Raw genomic sequence first — 21,499 nt, forward strand, 5'->3', positions numbered from 1 at the left:
AGCTCAGTGCCTTCAGGAACAGCTTAAAGGCATGGTTTGAGCAGGAGACCTGGAAAGTCTTAGGTAAATGGGTCCAGTTCAGGCTCTCTGACATGAGTAGGAGTCCTTATCAGACCTTAGCCAATCATTCAGGTTTATGTCCCTAATTGGTTTGATTTTCTTGAAGATAGCCTGCCCTTCAGGGTCACGTACTTATACTTTATGCCGTCTTCAGTGTTCTGTTGAATTTTGGTGACCTCATCAATACACAGTGATCCTGAAAATTCTTACATCAGCAGTGTATTTCCTCTTGCAGTCAGAAGACATTGACCTTGCCTATATGGATGAATGAGAAATGGAAGGAAACATTCCGTATGTTTGTAGATCTCTACCTATAATGGCACATCACTTCCATCTTTAGCCAAAGTTAGGTTTTGGCCAGTCACAAGTTTTTCTTTAGGGATTAGAGTCAATTTTAATCAGTATCTAACTATGTGCATTGTTAACTAAGTCACATATTAAAAGAAAAGCGCAAGGATGAAGTATAAGAATTTAATTTAAGCTACTACAACCGCAGAAGCATCTTCAGATAAAATACTTGGTAAAAAGCGTAAAATCTTTCTTTATGATTAGTATGTTCTCAGGCTGAGCATTACAGATATGACTTCTTTTTTTAGCTACATTATTAAATGAAACTGAAGCTTTAGAAAACAATGCTATTAATAGTGGTGACTCATGTTTTTCATATTTTAAGAAGGACAAAGTTTTACAGGACAGAGTCTGAAAAATTTTCTTCACCAAATTGTTTAACTTTACAGTTATGATACTATATGATAGTATATAGTATTATGTGTCTTAAAGCAATTTACAGTGCAAGTTGTAACGATGTCGCTTATACTCGACACAATACTTAGTAGTGATTTATATATAGTAATGAATATAGTGATATATATAGAATGCAAAAAAGTCAACATTTTAGATCAGTTTAAGGCACACAACATGTTACTTGTTCTCCTAGTGTTGTTGGCAACTCGATAGGATTCTTGGAAGGGAAACTGAGGGCAAAGGGGAGAGAGGCTTTTGAAGGTGAAAGAATAGCACAAAAGCATAGGACTGAAGAGAGTGTGACTGAGGGACACTGCATATGACAGCCTGGCTGGTTTCAAGGCCTTAGTGGGAAAATCATAGCCAGGCTAGTTGGAGCCAGCCGTGGGAGGTTTTGGATGCTCGCATAAGAATTTTCAAATTTAGGCTGGAAGCAATTCCATCCATTGAATATTTTTTGAACTGAGTTTTGACAAGATGAAAGTAATGTGTTCAAAATATTAATTTGAGTGTTGTGAAGATTGGGTTGTGTTTAAAGAGTGCAAGCAAGGTGATAAAATGTGGCTAAGATTGCCGTAGTCTAAGTGTATAGTGACAAAAGCCTAAATCACTGTCACAGCAATGAAAGTTTAAAAGGATAGACAAATATGACAGATAATGAAAAGATATGGAAGGAGCATCAGGAAGACTTGAGAGTTTGACTTTCTATCCCACGGGATTGATTCAACAACCATTAGTTGAACAACTCCTGTGTGAGAGAGTTTGGGAGATGACACCCCACCCTGGACTCTTCCCAGTGCTCACTAGTGGGAAGGCTGCATATTTTAAAACTACAGACCTTGGCCTTCAGTAAACCTCAGTCTTGCTGAGCAGCTCTTAGGGAGGTTTTCTGGGATGGGATTAGAGAGACATTTTAGTTCCTGTCTGTCTAGTGCATGAGGTGTTGTGGTCAAGTTGAAAAAGCGGGAACTCTGTAACCTGATAGATTCACATTCAGATCTGAAGTCCCTCACTCATCAACCATGTGAGATTGGGTTAATTATTTAACTTTCTGAACAATATTTCTTAATTTGAAAAAATGATAAAATACCACCTGTAGAAGACGATTCTCCATATATCTTGCATTTCTGCCTGTCTGGCAAGCAGAGGTGCTGATGGCCTTTTTTTCTGGACAATCCCTTCAAGGATATTTATAGTGAACAGCCTTGGAAGATAGAGATAGTGTCTCTCTCCAGAGCAGAAGTCAGATTTGCGTACTGTCCAGTAGGATCAAGATAATGTCTCCTTCCACGGCAAAGGTCGGGCAGGTTTGCTAACTGCCTTATTATAAGAGATTTGGATTCCCTGAGGAATTCCCAAGGTTCTTCAGCTGGGATGCAAACCCACTGTGTGAGCATTTTCCATTCAGGCCCTTCCATGTCACCCCCATGGGACTTAGTGGCAAGTGCACAAATCCGAGCATGCTGTTTGTGCTGCTTGTTGTGCTAGAAGCTTCTGATTGGAAGCCTCGGGTCTTCTGCTAGCGTCGGGGACACTAGCAGGCTAACTGGTTAGATTATGAGTTGGATCAAATCTGAGACCTTTTATCTCGATGCCACCTGCCTCGTGTGTTTCTGGGGAGGATGAGACAAGATACACTATGTAGCACACCTGCCATATACCAGGGGGTAAAAAGAAAGCATTTACTCTACTTCTTCCCTTGAGAGAGTAATTGACCAGCTGCTGAGAGAAGGTTCTCACCATGACAGCAGCATTTAGTCACTTTTTAATACGGTTGCAATGTCAGGGCACATCCTCTGTGTAGTCTCAGGATATATTTTGACGTGATTCTGTGAGAGGGACCCCAAAAAAGTTTGAGAAAAGAAGATGAGTATGCTGCCCGGTTATAGTCGCGAGTCCAGTGTTCTTCACTAACTTCTCTCAAGGCCAAGGTGTCCCAGGAAGCAACAGGAGCAGCTTGATAGCAATTCTCTATACAGTTTATTAGGATTGAGCTGGGATAAGGAGAGGTAAATATGGATCATCTAAGATGGTTATCTGTGAGGGAGGAAAAGGGGTTGGGTATGGGGAAGAGGAGAGAAACTGCTGTCTCTCAGAGAATCCGAAGGAGAAGATGGAAGAAATTGTTCCTGTAAGAATAATTGTTCCCAAGAGGGATTGTCAGAGGAGAGAGTATCACCCTTGCAGTCCTTTGAGCTTCTGTAGTCACTTTTGCACACATGAGTGTGACATTCAGGTGATTGATCCTAAGTCAGTCTTTCGAGAGACATTCTCTCCTCCGTGGCTATCATCACAGCTAGTACACTTCGCTCTTAGCTGTGGTCCTCCCTTACGTCATCATGCGAGGAACGCAGGGCTAGCATTAAAACTGGCTTTCTGTCACCAGTTTACGTTCTGGTACAAGAGATAAGATGGAGTGGAATGGACTCTACACAAGGGGGATAGTAGCGAGTGCCTGAGAGTGGCGCAGTGTGATGACGAGACCTGTGCTGACAGCCTTGCCAAGGGAGAGAGTGGGGCCCGAGCCCTCGTGGTCTTCGGAGTCCACTCTGACCCCGCTCTCCAGGCCCTTCAGTCTGACCAAAGATGGCCGTGTGCAGTGCAGACAGCCTTTACGTCCAGAGGACAGGAAGGAGCAGGCAGGCCCTTGGCTGTAGCTCAAAGCCAGTAGGAGCCTGCACCGAGCTGCTGTGGGGCACGGCTGAGAACTTCTTCCAGGCTCTCAGAATCTCCTCTCTACCCTGTGCCTTGTCTCTGACCCAGCTTTTCTTATTTCCCAGACACAACCGTGAACTTTGAGATTGGACTTTACCTGTGTCAGACTTCTTAGAAAACAGCCCAACTTCTTTTAGATACTTTCCTTTAGGCTTATCCTCTGGTAAGTCCACCACCACCCATGGCCACATAACACCACAGAACCATGGTTCTGACTTGGCCAGTGCTGTGAGGAGGCACTAGCTGTGAAGAGCCAGGCATGGTGAGTAGAGAACACTCACCTGTCGTTTCTCAGGGCAGGTAAAGAGAACACACTCCTGAAGACAAGCCCACAGTTGGGGGGTAGACTACTCAGGAAACTCTGGGAATCCAGTCTTGGACCCTCAGCTCCAGGAAATTCCTGGTTGGCCTCTCCAGTAAATTCACTCTATTCCCACAAGTGTCTCCAGCTCTTCTAGTTTGGCCCTGATTCCTGTGCTTTTCTCTGGGCCTGTATGAGAATGTATCTAAATAAACTGTGGAAAAGCCAAAACTTATGGACCAGATCTGCTTTCAGAATCCAAATAGAGACCCTAGTCCAACAATTGCCAGTTACAGTTGCATCGGTCTCAGAGAATCCTACTGCCTGGAACAACGCTGCTCCGTCCGTAAGTGCTGGGTTGGGTGTAGCTGAGTGACTGCAGCAACCCCCCCCCCACCTGCCCTCTGAGAGTGAAGGGGGCTGGGCTCTGGGTTAGCAGAATTTAGCCTCCTCGACAATTTATATAGAGAAGATCTTAGAGACTGTACAAATGACAGAGTGACTTCAGATTTAGAGGAAGCTGGTGGCAAAAATGATTTTTAATTAAATTTTTTTGAGGTCATTGACCGCAAATCATTGACGTCACGGAGCTAAAACTTGATAGAGTTCATAATGATCTCTTTTCCCTGAATTTGGTATTAGTCTCTGTTTAATTCAAGAGTTTATGTGTATGGAAAAGAGAAGGAGACATTCAGCCTAGCTCAAATGAAAATGAAGTTTATTTTAATGATGAGGAGGAAGCTCATGGAAATTCAGAAGTCAAACAACAGGCCTCAGGACAGGCAGGTTTGTAAGTTCCGTGAAAGCAGAGGCGAGCACAGCCCTTGGCAGGAGTTCAATAAATACTTGTTGAATGGAGGACGAGTAAAACAGGACGGAAGGCAGCTGTAAGGAAGATTTAGGCCCACACTCTATTACTTCTGCTAGTACCTGGTTTAACCTTGTTCCCCCAACCCATCCATTGTCTCATAGTGTAAAGTCTCGAGAGAAGGATCCAGAGGCTGCATCTGAGTCAGTCAGTGTTCATCGTAGTCCTTGAAGCAATGGCCGGGAAGGTAGTGCTATGTGAACACAGGGCTCCTTCTAGGGGGCAGGCAGAAGGATAAGCAGGGCATGGCGTGAGGGTTCAGGTTTCTCTAGAGCATTCACTTTGCGTGTAATTTTGTGCTGGCTGTACTGGTGTTACTTCAGGTACGTATGTGAGTGACTAGTCTCTGCAGTGACATTTTTCTAACATCTTGAGGACAGAGTAGTAGCTTCTATTTTTTTTCTCTCATAGCACTTGAATTTAATAAATCTAAGCAAGGACGAATTCACTCAAATGTGACTAGATTAAGTGCTAACATGTGCTAACCGATTATTATTTACCAGACACTGTGCTAGTGTTTTGCAAAACTGTATGACAACCTCCTTTTGTGGGTAGACGTTATTGTCCCCATTTTTACATATGAAAAGACCAAGTGTCAAACTATCATACTCACAGAGTTGAAAAGGGTGGAGCTGGGACCTCTTCCCAATAGACTATATTCTTGCAATCACCTGATGAATCATTAATCACTACTGGGGTGAATCGGCCAAGACAAAGCCTGGGCTCTTCCACAAGCCATTAGTCAGCTAGAGGAAGGTGAGTATGCAGCTGTGGATTGGAGATGGGTTTGGGCAAACCAGCTCTAGATACATTATAGGATCAGTTGGGGACCTTTGATATGGTCTGGTTTCAGATGAGATTTAAAAAAGATGAGAAGAGAAAGTTTTCTGGGGCACCAGGCTGGCTCAGTTGGTGGATCATGTGACTCTTGATCCTGGGGTTGTGGGTTTGAGCCCCCACATTGGGTATAGGGATTACTTAAAAATAAAATCTTAAAAAAAAAATCAAGTTGCAAAATAGTGTAATCTCATTTTTAAAAAAAATATTTAAGTAATCTCTACACCCAACATGGGGCTTGAACTCATGACCCCAAGATCAAGAGCTGCATGCTCTTCCAACTGAGCCAGCCAGGCGCCCCGATCTCATTTTTAATTATATGGATATATCTAAAAATACATATATGATACATATTTGATTTTATGTGTATATATCTATATATCAGATTCTGAAAATCTAAGATGTCAAAGATTTTAAGATACCTATTGTTTTATATCACTACGGGAAAAAAATGCTGCTAATAAATGGCAAGACACCACTGATTGTAAGAGGCGTCCCACTTTCAGAGATGTTCCTTCCCATGTGGAGGAAAATGTGCTGCAGATATAGAAAGAGATCTGGAAAGATGTACCTGAAGGTTTTATAGTGGTGATCTCTGGGGAGAAGAGAGTATTGTCTTTCATCATTGCTTGTCTGTGTATGCAAATCTCCTGCATGCCACGCCTTCCCTGCTCCATTCTTCCCCTGACTCAGGGGCTAGAGGAAGGTGACCTCACCCCTGGCAGAATCAATTACAAAATCTATTGGCATGTCATGCACTAGGGTTCAAGCATTGGTTTTATGATGTGGGGGTGTAAAGCTCCCATTATTCTTCTTAGTATTTGAAGCCACTGCCAAAACTCGAGGGCAACAGGAAAAAAACACATTTAAAGCTGTATATACTAGATATGTGATTCAATAATAGGCCAGATACAAGTTGCTAGCAAATGAATGGAAAACAGTTCAAAGACGGAGGTGCATAAGAAATCATATTTAGGTTTTGGTGGTAGGTTTAGTAAATGTGCAGAAAGGATTCTAATAAATAAACTTGTTTTATTTATATCTTTAATTTCCTCCCTCCTTGAATTAACATGTGTTAGTTTTTTGTGCACTTTAAGGTAACCATAAATCCAACAGTGAGAGTAGCTCAGTAGTTTTTCCCAGAGAGAATAAATGGAAATATTTTGAAGTTTTATGTGAAAAGAATGCCTGGAGTTACTTTCACCAAACATCATGATGAAAATATAAGTAAGTAATAAACACTACAGTCTTAGATTTATTATTTAAGCCAGGGTGGATTTTCATTTATTTTATTGCATTCTTTCTTTTTATTAAATCCTGGAATAATTTTATATCCTTTTTGAAAATACACACTTTTCTTTCTATGCTTGGTTCCACAGCCATATTTATTCGTTAATTCCTTAGTATGGGTGCACACACACATACAAGCAAGGTTCTTTTACCATTTAAAAGAAATTCTGCAACTTTTATGTATTTGCCAACAACACAGGATACGGTTGTTCATCTGAAGTCATGGTTTGTAGTTATTTTAACTCCTAGCTGTCTGTACTGTTTTAATCACGGACATGAAGCCATGACCTAATCCATTGGACAGCTCAACAAGACGCTTCGCAGATATATTGATCCTGGGACACCTGGGTGGCACCGGCGGCTAAACGTCTGACTCTTGGTCATCATGATCTCAGACTCCTCAGGGTCGTGAGATCGAACCCCATGTTAGGCTCCATTCTCCTTGTGGAGTCTTCTTGGGACTGTCTGTCCTCTCCCTCTGCCCCTCCCCCTGCATACTCTCTCTCTCTCTTTCTGTTCAAATGAATAAATCTTTAAAAAAAAAAAAAAGAAAATATATTGATGCCCATGGGCGATTTCATTTCAAGGCTGAAGGAGACATTTTAATCCCAAGCTCATTTCTTGATTTGTACTTGCCAACATTTGTTTACCTTTCTTCATATGGTTGTAGGACAGGGAAGGACATAGGCCCTGGAGTCAGACTAGCCCTCCTTAGAAGCCAACAATTTGCAAATGAGCCAAACCCTGAGCCCAGGTTCATAAGTGAGGATCCCCCTCAACAAGGCTGGGACCAGTCCACAGTCACTTCTCTGCTGAGTCTGCTTCGGTATGTTGGGTCGTTCAGCCCTACAAGTGGGACTTGAATGAGTCATCATGGCCAATTATAGATGTGGTGAAACCAGGCATATGGTAGCGTTTGACAGTGGGACCTGCCTGCTTCCCAAAGATGTGCCTGGCCAATGGAGAAGCATAATTCCTGCCTTACAGTCAGACCTGTGGATATTTGTTTACCCTTATTAAAATGTCTATTTTTTTATTGCATATAAATGAAAGTAAAATGGCTGTCTTTTAGGTGCAAAATACTCCTATGGTAGGATCACAGAATGTAGTCACACTATGTTTGGGGTTTTTTTGTTTTATTTTGTTTTGTTTTTGTTTTTGTTTTTTTTGAGCGAGCATGAGGGAGCAGGGGGCAGACAGAGAGAGAGACAGAATCCCAAGCAGGCTCCATGCTCAGCGTGCAACCAGACATGGGGCTCAATCTCACGACTCTGAGATAATGACCTGAGCCACAATCAAGAGTTGGACGCTTAACTGACTGAGCCACCCAGGCATCCCGCACACTATGTCTTGGTGTACATACGTGTGCTCCTTTTTTTTTTTTTTTTTTTTAACCTGATCTGGGTAGGAGCCCTTGGGCTTTGGGTAGTGGAGAAAAAAAATAGATTTAGTCCATTCCAGTGGAATAATTTTAAAAACCCCTTTAAATAATATTCATTTCCTCGTTAAATTGCCGTCTAACTCTAGCTCTCATTTCTCCTTTCTCAACTCTGCCTTTCCCTTGTCCTGACTAAGGAGGTATCTAGTATGTGGAAACGGGAAGGGTCCATGTAGTGTTTTGTATTCTCTGCTGGCCCTTCATCTGGGACCATGATGTCCTCTGATGCTGGCATTTTTCTGTGGATATTAGTCATGAGCTTGTCTTCCTCGGTTGGGTTTGGGCCCAATTGCCCTTCCAAGCTGATTCTGTCTCTTTCGGTTCTCCTTGGTGCATATTCTCCCCCTCCTCCATCCAGACCTCTAGTCAAGGCCAGCAGCTCCAGCCCCAGCTGCAGGGGAGCCAACGCCTTACCAAGGTGGAAAGTTTCTCCCTAAGTGTGAGGAGTTCTGGACCTCATGCATGGTTAACTGACTGCAGAAGTGTGAATTGGGAAACTAAACCCCAAGGGCTGGTGGCCAACCTCCCAGCCTCTGTCCCTTCACAGGGATGTGGCTGTGCTCCAGGTTGGTGTGCGATAGCCTGAAAGGTAATTTTTTCTAGAGCCCAAGAAGGAAACTGGGACGGGCTTCCTGTATCAGTCAGGGACAGGAAAGAAGCAGATGAATGGCACGCTCAAAAGGGGTGCCTCATTCAAGGGAGTTTAGTGAAGGGACAATTGGAAAGAAAGGGAGAGTTAAGGGAAGCCAGGAGGGGGCGTTGAAGCACCTCAGAGTGACAGCAGCAGGAAGTCCCTACAATCCGTAGGCTGGAGGAGAGGCTTAGGTTCTAGGAACTTGACAAGAACTGAGCTGTGGAAGAGGACTACCTAATGGGAGTTGAGGGCTTTGGTAGTGAAAAAGCTGAAACAGATAGTGCAGCCCGGCAGGGAGGGAGGCAGTCCCTGCCCCTGTCTTCTGCTCTCAGTGTCCCTCTGGGGCTCCCCACTGGCCAGTGCAGGGCAAGGGAATCCTACCGATGTCATCCTTAGGTTAGTCTCGCAGGGTGCAGAGCAGAGTGGAGAAGAGGAAAGTGTGGGTCTGCAGGGGGCAAACAGAATCTCCATCTTTCTGGGCCAAAGCCCAACAAGGAAGATTGAACATACTCATCTGATAGCATCTCTCTCCTCCCTTCCCTCTTGCCACCATCCCACAGGGAAGGAACAGGAGGCATATTCGTCCTTGGTAAATCCTAATACACTGGTGTTAGGGGAACTCCCTGGCCTGGGTGTCCTGGGCTTGGCTTCTGATAATATGAAGAGGGAAATAAAAATATGAAGAACATCCCCTCCTTAGAAAATTGCCTATTTTGCAAAGCTTTTGTCTTTCTGGCAAATCCAATTTCAAATGCCAACAATTTAAATATGAATCTTTTCTTGTGCGTTTCTTTTGCTTCTCTGCCTCACTTCAGACAGGTGGGTGCCTTCAACCAGTTAGGAAAATACCATATTCTTGAAGAGGCAAAGAGAATATAGCACATTAATATTTTTTATAAAGATTTATTTATTTATTTCAGAGAGAGCATGGTGGTGGGAGTGCACAGGGAGGGGAGAGAGAGTCCCAGGCAGACTCTGCGCTGAGCACAGAGCTCGACGCAGGGCTTGATCTCAGGACCCAAAACCTGACCTGAGTGGAAACCAAGAGTTGACCGCTTAACCGACTGCGCCACCCATGGGCCCCAACACGTTAATATTTTTTAAAACGATTACTCCCAATTTCACCAATTGCTGCTGTGGTTTGTACGGAAATTGAAATTTTTTATAACATTTTCACATGTCTTATCTGATTTAACATCATTTCATTTTAATAATGATTTCATAAGGTATCGGTCTTGCAGATGAGATCCCTGAGATCAAGTGCACTCTGTCGTCAGTGGCAAACCCACGGATAGGTAGGATCCCAGATTTCCTGCCTCCCAGACAATGGGGGCGTAGCTTGGACATCTGGAAAGAGAGTCAAATTCATGAAGTTGCATACATTCATAATGTACTGGTGTCTATAAAAACTATGTTTCTTGAGTGATTTGGCTCACTAATTGCTTTTATGAAAACTATGTACTTAATCTCCTCTAATACCTGCTTCCATAGTAACTAGGTCATTTTATACTCATTGTGCTCTCCTCTCACATTCTCGTCTGTCACCTGGCATCTCTTACCGTTTGCTTTTATTTTTCCTCCCCATTTTGACTCACTTTCACTGGTGAATCCCATCTTTATTCAACTCCTCTTTCATCTACTCCTTAATTCCGGAATTATCCTCTGACCTCACGATTTGATGACTGCTCCCTAATCCAGTAAATGGAGCATATTACGCTGAAAACAGCAGGCCTTGTTTTTATTTTGTTTGCGTCTACATGGCACCTTGTGCTGAACCGTGTGACTCTGAGAAACCCATTGGAAGAGGCTTCAGTGGGAAATAGAAGCATAAGTAGGAAAAGAAGATGGGGAACTGGCATTTCATTTCAAAAATAAGAATGACGAAGGAAGCTGGTTTAATTAGACCTGAACTAACTAGCAACCCAGCCTCCAGGCAGATTTCCTGAATGGTTCCTTTCTGGAGTGAGACTTTGAAAGATCGGGAAGTGGCGTTGGAGGGACACAGTGGCAGATTGAGCCCAAGGTCAGCGCTGCATGTCTCACTTCATGAGGTCTGTGTTCTTTCCCCTGAAAAGAGGAAATTACCTCCTGGATACGGGGCTCTGCCTTTCCCTAAATTCGCTAGATGTTTTCCAGCTCAACCTTTTATCAACTAAAATGGATTTCAAATTATTGTTTTCTCCTAGAATATAAGAAGACACTAAAGATGTCTGATGTCTTGAAAAGTCTAGGTAGCCGGAACTACCATCTGTTCCCTGGTACATGTCCTCTCACACTGCCAAGAGAGGGGAAGATTGGGAGTTTGTGTACTGGCTAAGTTTAAGCAGTACTTGTTCAGTTCCTGGGCCCAGCTGAATTAGGGAGTCAGAGTATCAGAGGTTCCTACCATGGCTCTTCTTGAACCCTAACCCCTAGGGCAGGGGTCAGTTTACCTTCTGTGCCCATCTCTTACATCTGTGCTTGGAATTGATGCTAGTTCCTCCCCGCCTTAAGATTTATTGATTTATTTATTTATTTGAGAGAGAGAGTGCATGCTAGTGGGGCGAGGGGCAGCAGGAGAGAACCTCCAGCAGACTCCCCCACTGACCGTGGAGCCCGACACCGGGCTCAGTCTCACCACCCCAAGATCACGACCTGAACTGAAACCAAGAGTCAGTCACTTAACCAACGGCACCACCCAGGCGCCCCCCTGCTTCTATTTCTTGATGTAGACAGTTGTTCTAGGACTTCGACTGAAAATACATCGGCCACACATAAGCATACATATTTACTAACAGAAATAAATGACAGTGTTTTTCCCCCTTTCAGTGACCTACTTAACATGATTTTACTGAGTCTGCAGATAGTCTCATAGGTTGCTGATGTCTGCATAAAACTGACACAATCTTCCTGAGGGATAATTAGTAGTTTTCAAAATGTTCATGCCCTTTGACTCTAGTATCCAGTGTATAGGAAATCATCAAGATTTTGCCTAATGATTTGACTCGAAGATGTTCACTGTGGCTTTCCAATAAACAGGGTAAGTTATCAATCACACATGAGACAAAATACTGTATAACCATCAAAAATATGTAAATGTGGCTGTGTTTTTAGACATAAAGGATATTCATGATATCCTGTTGAATAAATCAGGTTCACAACAGTAAGTGCATATAAATATATACAAGAAAATGTATATATATACATAAAAGAAATAGAAAGGATGGACCAAAATGATAATTATTTCTGGGTAGTGTGATTAACAGTAATTTTAATAAATAGGGGATAATTTTATTTTTCTATCTTCTGCAATGAACAAGTATTACTCATGAAAGAGAAAATTACTTAGCATTGAAATGGCCTCTGGAGTAGATAGATGGGACAAGAATCTGATGAACATGGATCAACGAGGTGCCACTTTCATTGATGTGTGTTGTTGTATCAGCAGTGACCCAAGGGGCTGATGGCACACTGTTGATTCAGACAAAAGGATGTGTGTACAAGGGACTCAAGAGTGGGGCCAGCTTGAGAAAAACTTTGCAGATTGGTTCATATTTTTTTTCTCTTTACCTAAAATGTCCTGATATTGTAGGATAATTATTTACTTTTCATCTTGACTTTAGATAATCTCTACTTTTAATCGTTTTCTCAAATAATAATATACATACAAAAGAATATTTGCAAAATAAGTTTAAAGTGTAGAAAATATTCACACACAGAAATCCAGTGTCCTCGAAATGGAGCATTACCATCAGCCCTATAGAGAGATCCTTTATAAGTTCCCGTTCCTATCTATACCCACCCCACCTCTGAGAAAACCCTGGTCCTGAATTATTTTTATCATAATCTTGCTTTTCTTTCTAATTTTATTCCTACACAATATTTTATTTAGTTTTGCATGTTTTTGGTCTTCATATGGGTGGGATTATACTTTATTATTTTCCTGCAACTTGTGTTTTTCACCAAGTATCTTGTTTCTGAGTTTCACCTGTGCGCTGTATGGCTGTAGCTTGCTCACTGTGCTGCGGTCAGTCATGCTGGTGTGGATGCTTCTGGCGTACTTGTGCATTCTCCTGTTTTTGGACTTGGGCAGTATTCTCAGTGTTGGCTACCAGGAAAGTTCTTATCGATGACCTCGGGTGCTCACATAGGAGTGTCTCCGGTATATCCGTCGGTGTAGATTAGCTGGATGGTAGGGTGTGTGGACTTACTGGATCATGTTCTATTATTTTCCAAGTTTTTTGTCTCTCTTTAGATTCTTGGCAGCCGAGTATGAGAGTTTCCAGCCTCCATGTTGTCATCAACATTTGATAATGTCAGACTTTGACCTTTTTACTAATCCATTGGGTGTGAAGTGATTTAATTTGTGTTTCCCTGAACATCGGTGAGGTTGAGCATATTTTCTTGGGTAACCGTATGTGATTTCTTCCTATAGCAAGTCTGTTTTGGGTCTTTCGGGCCATGTTTCTGTTGGGTTATTTCCATTTTGTAGCCTGGTTTGTAAGAATTCTGTTTATTCTGGGAATTCTTCTTTTGCTCGTTATACATATGGCAGATACCTTCCTCCAATTAGTGGCTTGTCTTTTAATTTTTCATATAGTGTGTGTGATGAAGAGACATTTGTAATTTTATTCACCCTTTTTTCACGATTTGCCTTTTTTGTCTTAAGAAGTCCCTTTCTACCTAGAGATTCATAAACCTTATTGTCTTCTAAAATGCCTGTAATTTAATCTTTCTGAATCGTGTGAAGATGTCCAATTTTATCTTTTCTACATGGATAACTATTTGTGATAGGACGGTGTGCTAAAAGATCTTCCTTTCCCCACAGATGTATGTAAATGCCAGCTCTGTCATAACTCGTGTCCTAAATGAAGCTTCCATATATGGGGGGCCTGTTTGCTGGATCCTTCAGAGAACATATGCCTTTGAGTTATGCAGATGTCAGGGACCTCTGCTAGGGAACGTCTGTTTTTTTGGACGAAAAGCCGTATTTCTCACATAACAAGTTAGAAGTGGTACTCTTCGGGGGTGGGGTCACTGTGTGGCACAGCGATGTCCTCCAGAAGCCAGGCGCTTCCCTGCTTCTCTCCGCCAGCATCAGTTTGTCTGTGATGTTTCCTCACAGCTGCTGCTACTCCAAGCTTCCTACCCACATGATTTCAGTGACAGTGCTGTCTTACCTCCAGCTTCCTGTGGACCACCCAAGTAGGGTGCATTCAAGTTGCCGGCTCACACACAGCCCCGCTCAGGGTGAGGGGTCTCAGGGAGGCGTGCTCTGCTGTCCATTCAGTGCTGTGTCAGGGCCGCTGGCCTCACGGATCCCTGTGGGGAGGGCTGGTGTTGATTTCCAGTTCACCTTCCTCTCGGGTGCAGCCCTGTGGGGACACAGATCCCCTCTCCTTGGGTGGCCCTGGGCTTTGTCCTCTGCCCCCTGCACCCCAGGGGACAGTGAATACCGAAGCTGGAATTCATCTGGTGGAAAATGTGAAACTAATGAGAACTTCTTTTGTTTACACCTCTGGCTTCCCACTTTCACTTAGCTCTTTGGCTTCTTAGTATTCTTTACTTTCTTGGCAGCTCATTACACATTTAGAAAGATTGCTTTTTTCTGGAATTTTTAGTTGTTTTTTATTTCATGTATTTATTTTTTTAAAGATTCCATTCATTTATTTGAGAGAGAGAAAAAAAATGCGCGCGCGCGCACACACACGGGCTGGGGGTGGGGGGTGGAGGGGCAGAGGGAGAGGGAGAAGCACGCTCCCCACTGAGCAGGGAGCCAGACATGGGGCTCGATCCCAGGACCCCGAGATCATGACCAGAGCCGAAGACAGATGCCCTACTGATGAGCCACCCAGGCACCCCAGGAATTTTTAATTGTTTTTTAGCAGGAGGGTCTGTCAGTGTATCTAGTTCTCCAGACTGTGGAAAGAGAAGTTGGCTAAATTCATTTTTTAAAAATTGCTTTCTGTTTTATCAATCTTGTTTGAAGGTTTGTTGGAGACCGAACCGTTGCAAGGACGAGATGAAGACATGGTAGCCCGTGCTGACTTGTCTAGCATGCTGTCTGAGGAGGAAAGAGAAGAGTTGAAGGCAGAATTAGTTCAGGTACGTTTAGTCATCTTATTGCCGTTCTGTCTCAGGATCTTAGGAGTTACTGTTAGTTTTGTATAAGTCCCGTGTTATAATTATGTTGTCTTGCATGTATTTATTTATTGAGAGAGCGCCGGCAGGGGTGGGAGGCAGGGCCGAGGGGGAGAGAGAGAATCTTAAGCAGGCTCCACACCCAGCACAGAGCTCCATGTGGGGCTCGATCTCATGACCCTGAGATCATGACCTGAGCTGAAATCAGGAGTCAGATGCTTCACCGACTGGGCCACCCAGGCGCTCCTGTTGTCTTTCATTTAATAAAATTTAATAAATGATATATTGTAAGGTGATTCATTTTTTTCTAGGGTGTTTTTGTAATGCTAGTTTTCATTACCCACTGGTTATAGTAGAAAAAGGCATAGTTATGTTTCTTAAGCAACAACGACAAGTAGCTGTAAATATGCACCTCTTATTCTTTTTTTTTTTTTAAGATTTTATTTATTTATTTGACAGAGAGAGACAGCCAGTGAGACAGGGAACACAAGCAGGGGGAGTGGGAGAGGAAGAAGCAGGCTCCCAGCGGAGCAGGGAGCCCAATGCGGGGCAGACGCTTAACGACTGAGCCACCCAGGCGTCCCTGCACCTCTTATTCTTTCTAATTTTACAATATTATGGGAACAGTACTCACTTACAGACCTGATGGATTCCTCCAAGACCTTGGTATAGGTACAGGTGCAAGCTCCTTTTTAAGAGCAGGACTTGCTTTAGGTCAGCAACTTAGCTCAATAAATACTTCGAAGTGGTTTATTTTTGTAATGAAGAAGTCAGTCATAGAAGCAACTGGATTTCTTAAGTTGTGTACTCCTTTGCAGAAGAATAAAGCTCTGGGGGCAGAAAGGAATGCTGTGATGAATTCAGGTTTCCTTAAATCTTGGGTAGTTGCTGCGGGCCTCTGGACTTAGAGGCAGGGAGGATGCCTGGCTCCTTGGGGATACAGCTTTGGTTAAAGCCATTTGTTTGCAGCACCCACCAACCCTCAAACACTTCGCTAATGAGTGGTTACGTTGCAGGAGGAAAGCACTGGAGAAAGGGAGCTTTTCAAGTAGAAGAAACAGTAGGGACAGAGGGCTGAGGCCCATGTTCCTGCCCATTCTGTGTCCCTGGATCCGAGGGCAGAAAGCTCTGGTCCAGCTGGAAGCAAGGCTCTGGGCTCAGTCGCAGGCTGAGGACAGAGCCTTGAGCTCCCCTTACCCTCACCCGGCTTTGTCCGCTCCAGGCTCTGCAGCTCTAATGCTCTGGCGGTGTTTGTGTAAGACAGCTTATAATAATATTAACGACTTTTCAGGGGCTTGCGCAAAGCACGCCCAAAAACAACTTCAAATAAAATGAAAGAGTAGCTGTTCTTCTGGTACAGCAGACATTATTTCAGTAAGCACAGTGCCTCAAATCAGGTAGCCTGCTTCTTTAGCTGGGTCTGTCTGTGGCCACTGATCTAGAACCATCCAGTTGACTTCTGGTTGGCCGCACATGCTGGCACGCATGGTCCGAAGTCAGCCATGAAGGAGAATGTCCTAGCTCCGTGTTTTCTTAGGGCCTGGAATTCTGGTTCATGACCAGCTCGTTCCTGTCAGTTGTGGTGTCCAAAAGTTCTGTTGTGCAGACTTGTGTAAGCTAAGTGATTCTAAGCTAAAATGTAATTCCTTCACTGTTATAGTGCAAGTTTAGGTTCAGACAAAACCTCTGTAGCCAACCAAACTTTAGAATATGCCTCGAGTTTTCTGGGTTCTGGGACTGCTGGAGTATACATGCACACATATATCCGTGTATTTTTTGTGTGCGTTCTTTATTTTCTAAACGTTCATCAGTGAGCATGCATTACTTTTCTAATCAAGAAAAAGTGAGCCTTGGTTCTAAGTGGGTGTCCCTATAATACAAAAAACCAATGGTGTTTCCAGGAATTCCTGTCTCATTTGGCCACATTACTAAGCTTCCGGCACACCTCGTTACGAAGACTCTAGAGCCTGGTTTCTGAAAATAACACCAGACCCTCTTACTTTGTTCAAGTTACCAGGATTCATGTTCTCATCCTTTAGAGGGCTTCCTATCTCTTATTTCTGCATTCTTCAGAAATGAAGTATTGTGTGTTGCCAGAGTGGCATACACATTACACATACTCGCTCGCACACATGTGCATGCACACTCACACTCACGTACCCACCCCAAACCAGGTGCTTTCGGATCACTATGCATTCGGATTAGCTCAGATGCTAATGTTTCATTACAACAAGGACACACAGTGAGCAATCTCAGCCTTCCCACAAGTGGCCTTCCAAAGACCAGAGACATCTTTTAGAGAGCCCAACTTCCTCAGCTCTCCACAGACGTTCTTCCTGGGCCCCTGGTCGCAAGCAACCCCTCTCTGTGCCTCAGAGAAGTTCCTACTGGGTCCATTTGCCACCTGAGTCATAGGACACCTCACAGGCCAGCCTAGTAGATGGCCTTTGAGTCAGGCAGTCATTGGTGGCCATGACCCAAAGCAAGAGCTTTGTGTACGAGGACTTCTTATCTCTGACTCCCTTGCTTACAAGGGGTCTTGGAATGTGCCAGGAACCCCATCTCCTCCCCAGTGTGCTCCTCTCCCTCATGTCCTCAGGTTCTCCCACTGTCTCGTGACTCTGCTGGATCCTCCCCGTCTGCCAACTGCTTTATCCTGCTCTGTTTTCTTTTTTATACGCCCATGAGGATGCCCTGATACTTCGGGCAAACTCATAACTCTGCTTATAACATATTGTTGTGTGCCACCAAGTACTGGCCACAGAAGTTCTGTCCTTATGTCAGGAGACCTAAAATAAATCAATATTGTCCAAAAGGTGACATCGTAGATGAAGTTTGCATTTTAAAAGATCAATCTGTTATTTACACAATTTGGTTTTTAGTTTATTATTGTGATCATGCAGTATTTGTATTTTTAAAAGTTCCTTCATTGTGAGGCCAGTATCGCCTCTGATCTGGTGCAGTGGTCTGGGTATAGAAGGTACGCAATTAGGATTTATAATGAACTTGAATTATTTTATAGCTTAAAGAAAAATTTCCTTTTTTTTAAAGTTTGTTTTTTTTAGTAACCTCTACACCCAACATGGGGCTTGAAACCATGACCCCAAGATCGAGAGCCACATGCTCTTACCATATGAGCCAACCAGGTCCCCCAAAATATTTACCTTTTCAGAAGCTGAATATGCTTTCTTACAAACCATACCAATATATAAAGACATACTGTTTTGTTTCAGCTATTTGTTCTTCTGACATCTTTTTTGAGGTCTTTACACATCTATTCTTTGGGTTTTTTTTTTCTCTCTTTCCTTTTTTTTTAAAGACTTTATTTGAGAGAGAGAGAGAGAGAGAGAGAACACAAGCTGGGGAAGGGGCAGAGGGAGAAGCAGGCTCCTCGATGAGCAGGGAGCCTAACATGGGCCTCGTTCCCAGGACCCTGAGATCATGACCTGAGCTGAAGGCAGATGCTTAACCGACTGAGCCACCCAGGCGCCCTTCTCTCTCTCTGTCTTTGAATAAACTTGCTCACTATTTCTGTGCGGCTTCCATCCTATTCCACTTTTACTTCGCTAAGCTGCATGTTACGCTTTGTATTCCATAACGTGCCTAGGCTTTGGAAAAGGATGAAGTGTTGGCATTAGTACTGTAAATTTATGATTATATAACCATCAAATACTGCCACCGTCCTCTAGAAAAACGACTAAAGAAAAATAAGCATTATTAGTAGTAGGAAAAACACCAGGCAATGTGATCAAGTAGGCAAAGCCTATTTTCAGGCTCCCTTCATCTCCCTTTGGGTCCTTCTCCCTCCTTTGGTGTGTGGCTCCCTAGGAAGAACACAGTACCCTCAAGCCACCTGCCTCATAGACTTACAGAGAAGTACCTTAGGCTCTGGGCCTCCCTCTCTTAGTTGCTTCCTTCAGGACCTTCTTCATTCTTTTTGGACTGAGTAGTGAACAAATGAAGTGTTCATAATCAGTAATGTCTTATTGTAATACCCTTCTGTGGTAGAGTCCTTCAGAGAAACAGAGCCAATAGGAGATAGATGATAGATAGATAGATAGATAGATAGATAGATAGATAGATAGATAGATTTTTACAAGGAATTGGTTGATGTGATTTTGGAGGCTGACAATCACAGAATGTACAGTCAGCAAGCCAGAGACCAAGGGGAGCTGATGGTATAGCTCCAGTCTGAAGGCCCATAGGCTCAAGACCTAAGAACAGCTGATATTACAGTTTAAATCTGAAGGAAGAAGAAAAACAATATCCCAACCCAAAGGCAGCCAGGCAGGAAGAGTCCCTATTAACTGAAGGAAGGTCAGCCTTTCTGTTCTATTTAGGCCTGCAACTAATTTGACAAGGCCCACCCACCTTGGGATGACAATCTGCTCTACTCAGTCTACCAATTAAGTTGTTAATCTTATGCAAAAACACCCTCAGGGGCACACGAGGCATGATGTTTGACCAAATGGCTGGGCATCCCATGACCCAGTCAAGTTGACACCTAAAAATAACCATTGCACTCTCTCAAGTGCTATCTGGATTTTAATCTTAGTTCTTAGGAGTCAAAGTCATGATTAGCCAGGAGAGGAGGCTGGTCTTGAAGCAGTGTATGCAAGAGACCAAATACTCTTATTCCTAAGCATCATACTGATGATTTAATAGTTTATGAAAGATTTCTTTGCCCAGATATGTTAGCTATTTTATGCAATCTAGCAGATAAAATAGGAAAGTAAATTTTCAATCTTCTAACATAAATTTCATTTTGAAGGTAATTCATTAGCTAATTCAGATTATTTTTTTTGCATTTTTTATTGAGGTATAATATTAATTATTTTAATATAAAATCAACTGTTTTAAAGTGAACAGTTCAATGGCATTTAGTATACTTAAAAGGTTGTGTAACTACCGCCTGTAGTTCCTAACTATTTTCAGCACCCCGGAAAGAAACCCATATTCGTCACGCAGTTGCTGCCCGTTTCCTCATCTGTATTCTGTATCTATGGATGTACTATTCTGTGTATTTCATATGATAGATGACCTTTCATGTCTGGCTTTCACTTAGCCTGTTGTTTTTGAGGCTCATGCATGTTGTAGCATGTCTCAATCCTTCATTGCTTTTTATGGCTGAATAATACTCCATTTTTTGTGTATACTGCAATTGTTTATCTGTTCATTCTTTGATGGATATTTTGGCTGTTTTCACATTTGGCTATTGTGAAAGGTGCTATTAGGAACGTGTGTATACATGTATTTGTTTATATTCTTTGGGGAATATACCTGGGAGTGGAATTGTTGGGTCATATGGTAATTCTGTGTTTAACTTCTTAAGAAGCTACCGGACTCCTTTCCACAGAGGCTGAGCCATTTTCCGTTCCTACCCAGCAGTGTACAAGGGTTCCAATTCTGCTACATCCTCACCGACACTTGTTATATGCCTGTTAATGCATACTTAAATAACCAAGTTTAAATATCTAATATTAGGCATAAATATTGGTCGTACAAGGAGATCTTCTAGGGAGTCAAGAGACCAAAGAAGCAGACTATTAGTTTATAATAAAGAAATGATTAATTTAAATTAAAGGGGAAAGGATATATTAAATACTTTAGTTAATGACGTAGGTGCACTCCACCTCATCCCCAAAAGAGATACTTATGATATCGGGTTTCCATATACCACCTGCCTCAGAGTATCTGGGAGCCCTTGTTAATGTGTGTAGCCTGACCCTACCAGATTGAAGACACCAGACTCTCAGGGCATTAAAAGGGGCATACATCTGGAATCTGCATTTTAAATATGCCCTGTGAGTGACTTTTATGTTAACTGAAATTGAAAACCACTGGTGTAACTAGACCAAAAAATCTCATTAGTCCAACGAGGGTGCACTCTCACCATGAGCATCATTTAAAATATTTGTGATTAAAGACTTTGCCGTGGGCAGAACTCTCTGCTCCGTGGAAAGAGACGTGGTTCTCATTTTCGTTCTTGCAAGCTAATACAATTTAAGATTATGTGTTTTTTCAATTTCTGGATTTGCTTATAGGTTTCTTGGCACACATTTAGATCACTGATAAATATACCAAAAGCTTCAAGAAGTGTGAGTCTCAACATTTCATTGAAATGATGAGAATTTCATTAAAGAACCTGAGAGTAGACCCAATTGAGTAACCAAGTTCACGTTTCCGTCGTTAAAAGTCTGGTCCTTACAAATGCTTTTTAATGTGTGCTTCCATGTTTAAAATATTATGCGTAGAACTTCGTTGTTCTTTCTTTAGGTTGGTGTTTAGTAAATTGGTCACTTCACTTTTGGGGAATCAAGGTTTTCATTAGAAAACTATGAATTCCTTACCTCCCTCAAATAACGAATGAATCTCCTACTGCCCCCCGCCAATTTTGAATAAATTTCTAGGGTCCCATCGATATGAGGTTGATGTTTAAGCCCCTTTCCTTTTCTCTACGTCTGCAAGTTCTTTCTACCAGTTAAAAGTTGT

General features: G+C 42.7%; 1 protein-coding gene across 8 annotated transcripts in view; it reads left to right on the top strand.

The window, feature by feature from the left end:
- Nucleotides 1–21,499, top strand: part of TPD52L1 (TPD52 like 1) — a 93,005-nt gene that overhangs the window by 44,749 nt on the left and 26,757 nt on the right. For all 8 annotated transcript variants that reach the window (XM_019795142.2, XM_011219604.3, XM_019795141.2 and 5 more), the window contains one exon: nucleotides 14,856–14,971. In XM_019795142.2, coding sequence (XP_019650701.1) covers nucleotides 14,897–14,971 — 75 coding nt within the window. In that variant the 5' untranslated portion in view covers nucleotides 14,856–14,896. The remainder of the gene's footprint in view (nucleotides 1–14,855; nucleotides 14,972–21,499) is intronic.

This window comes from Ailuropoda melanoleuca, chromosome 10, assembly GCF_002007445.2.
Source record: "Ailuropoda melanoleuca isolate Jingjing chromosome 10, ASM200744v2, whole genome shotgun sequence".
NCBI lineage: Eukaryota > Metazoa > Chordata > Mammalia > Carnivora > Ursidae > Ailuropoda > Ailuropoda melanoleuca.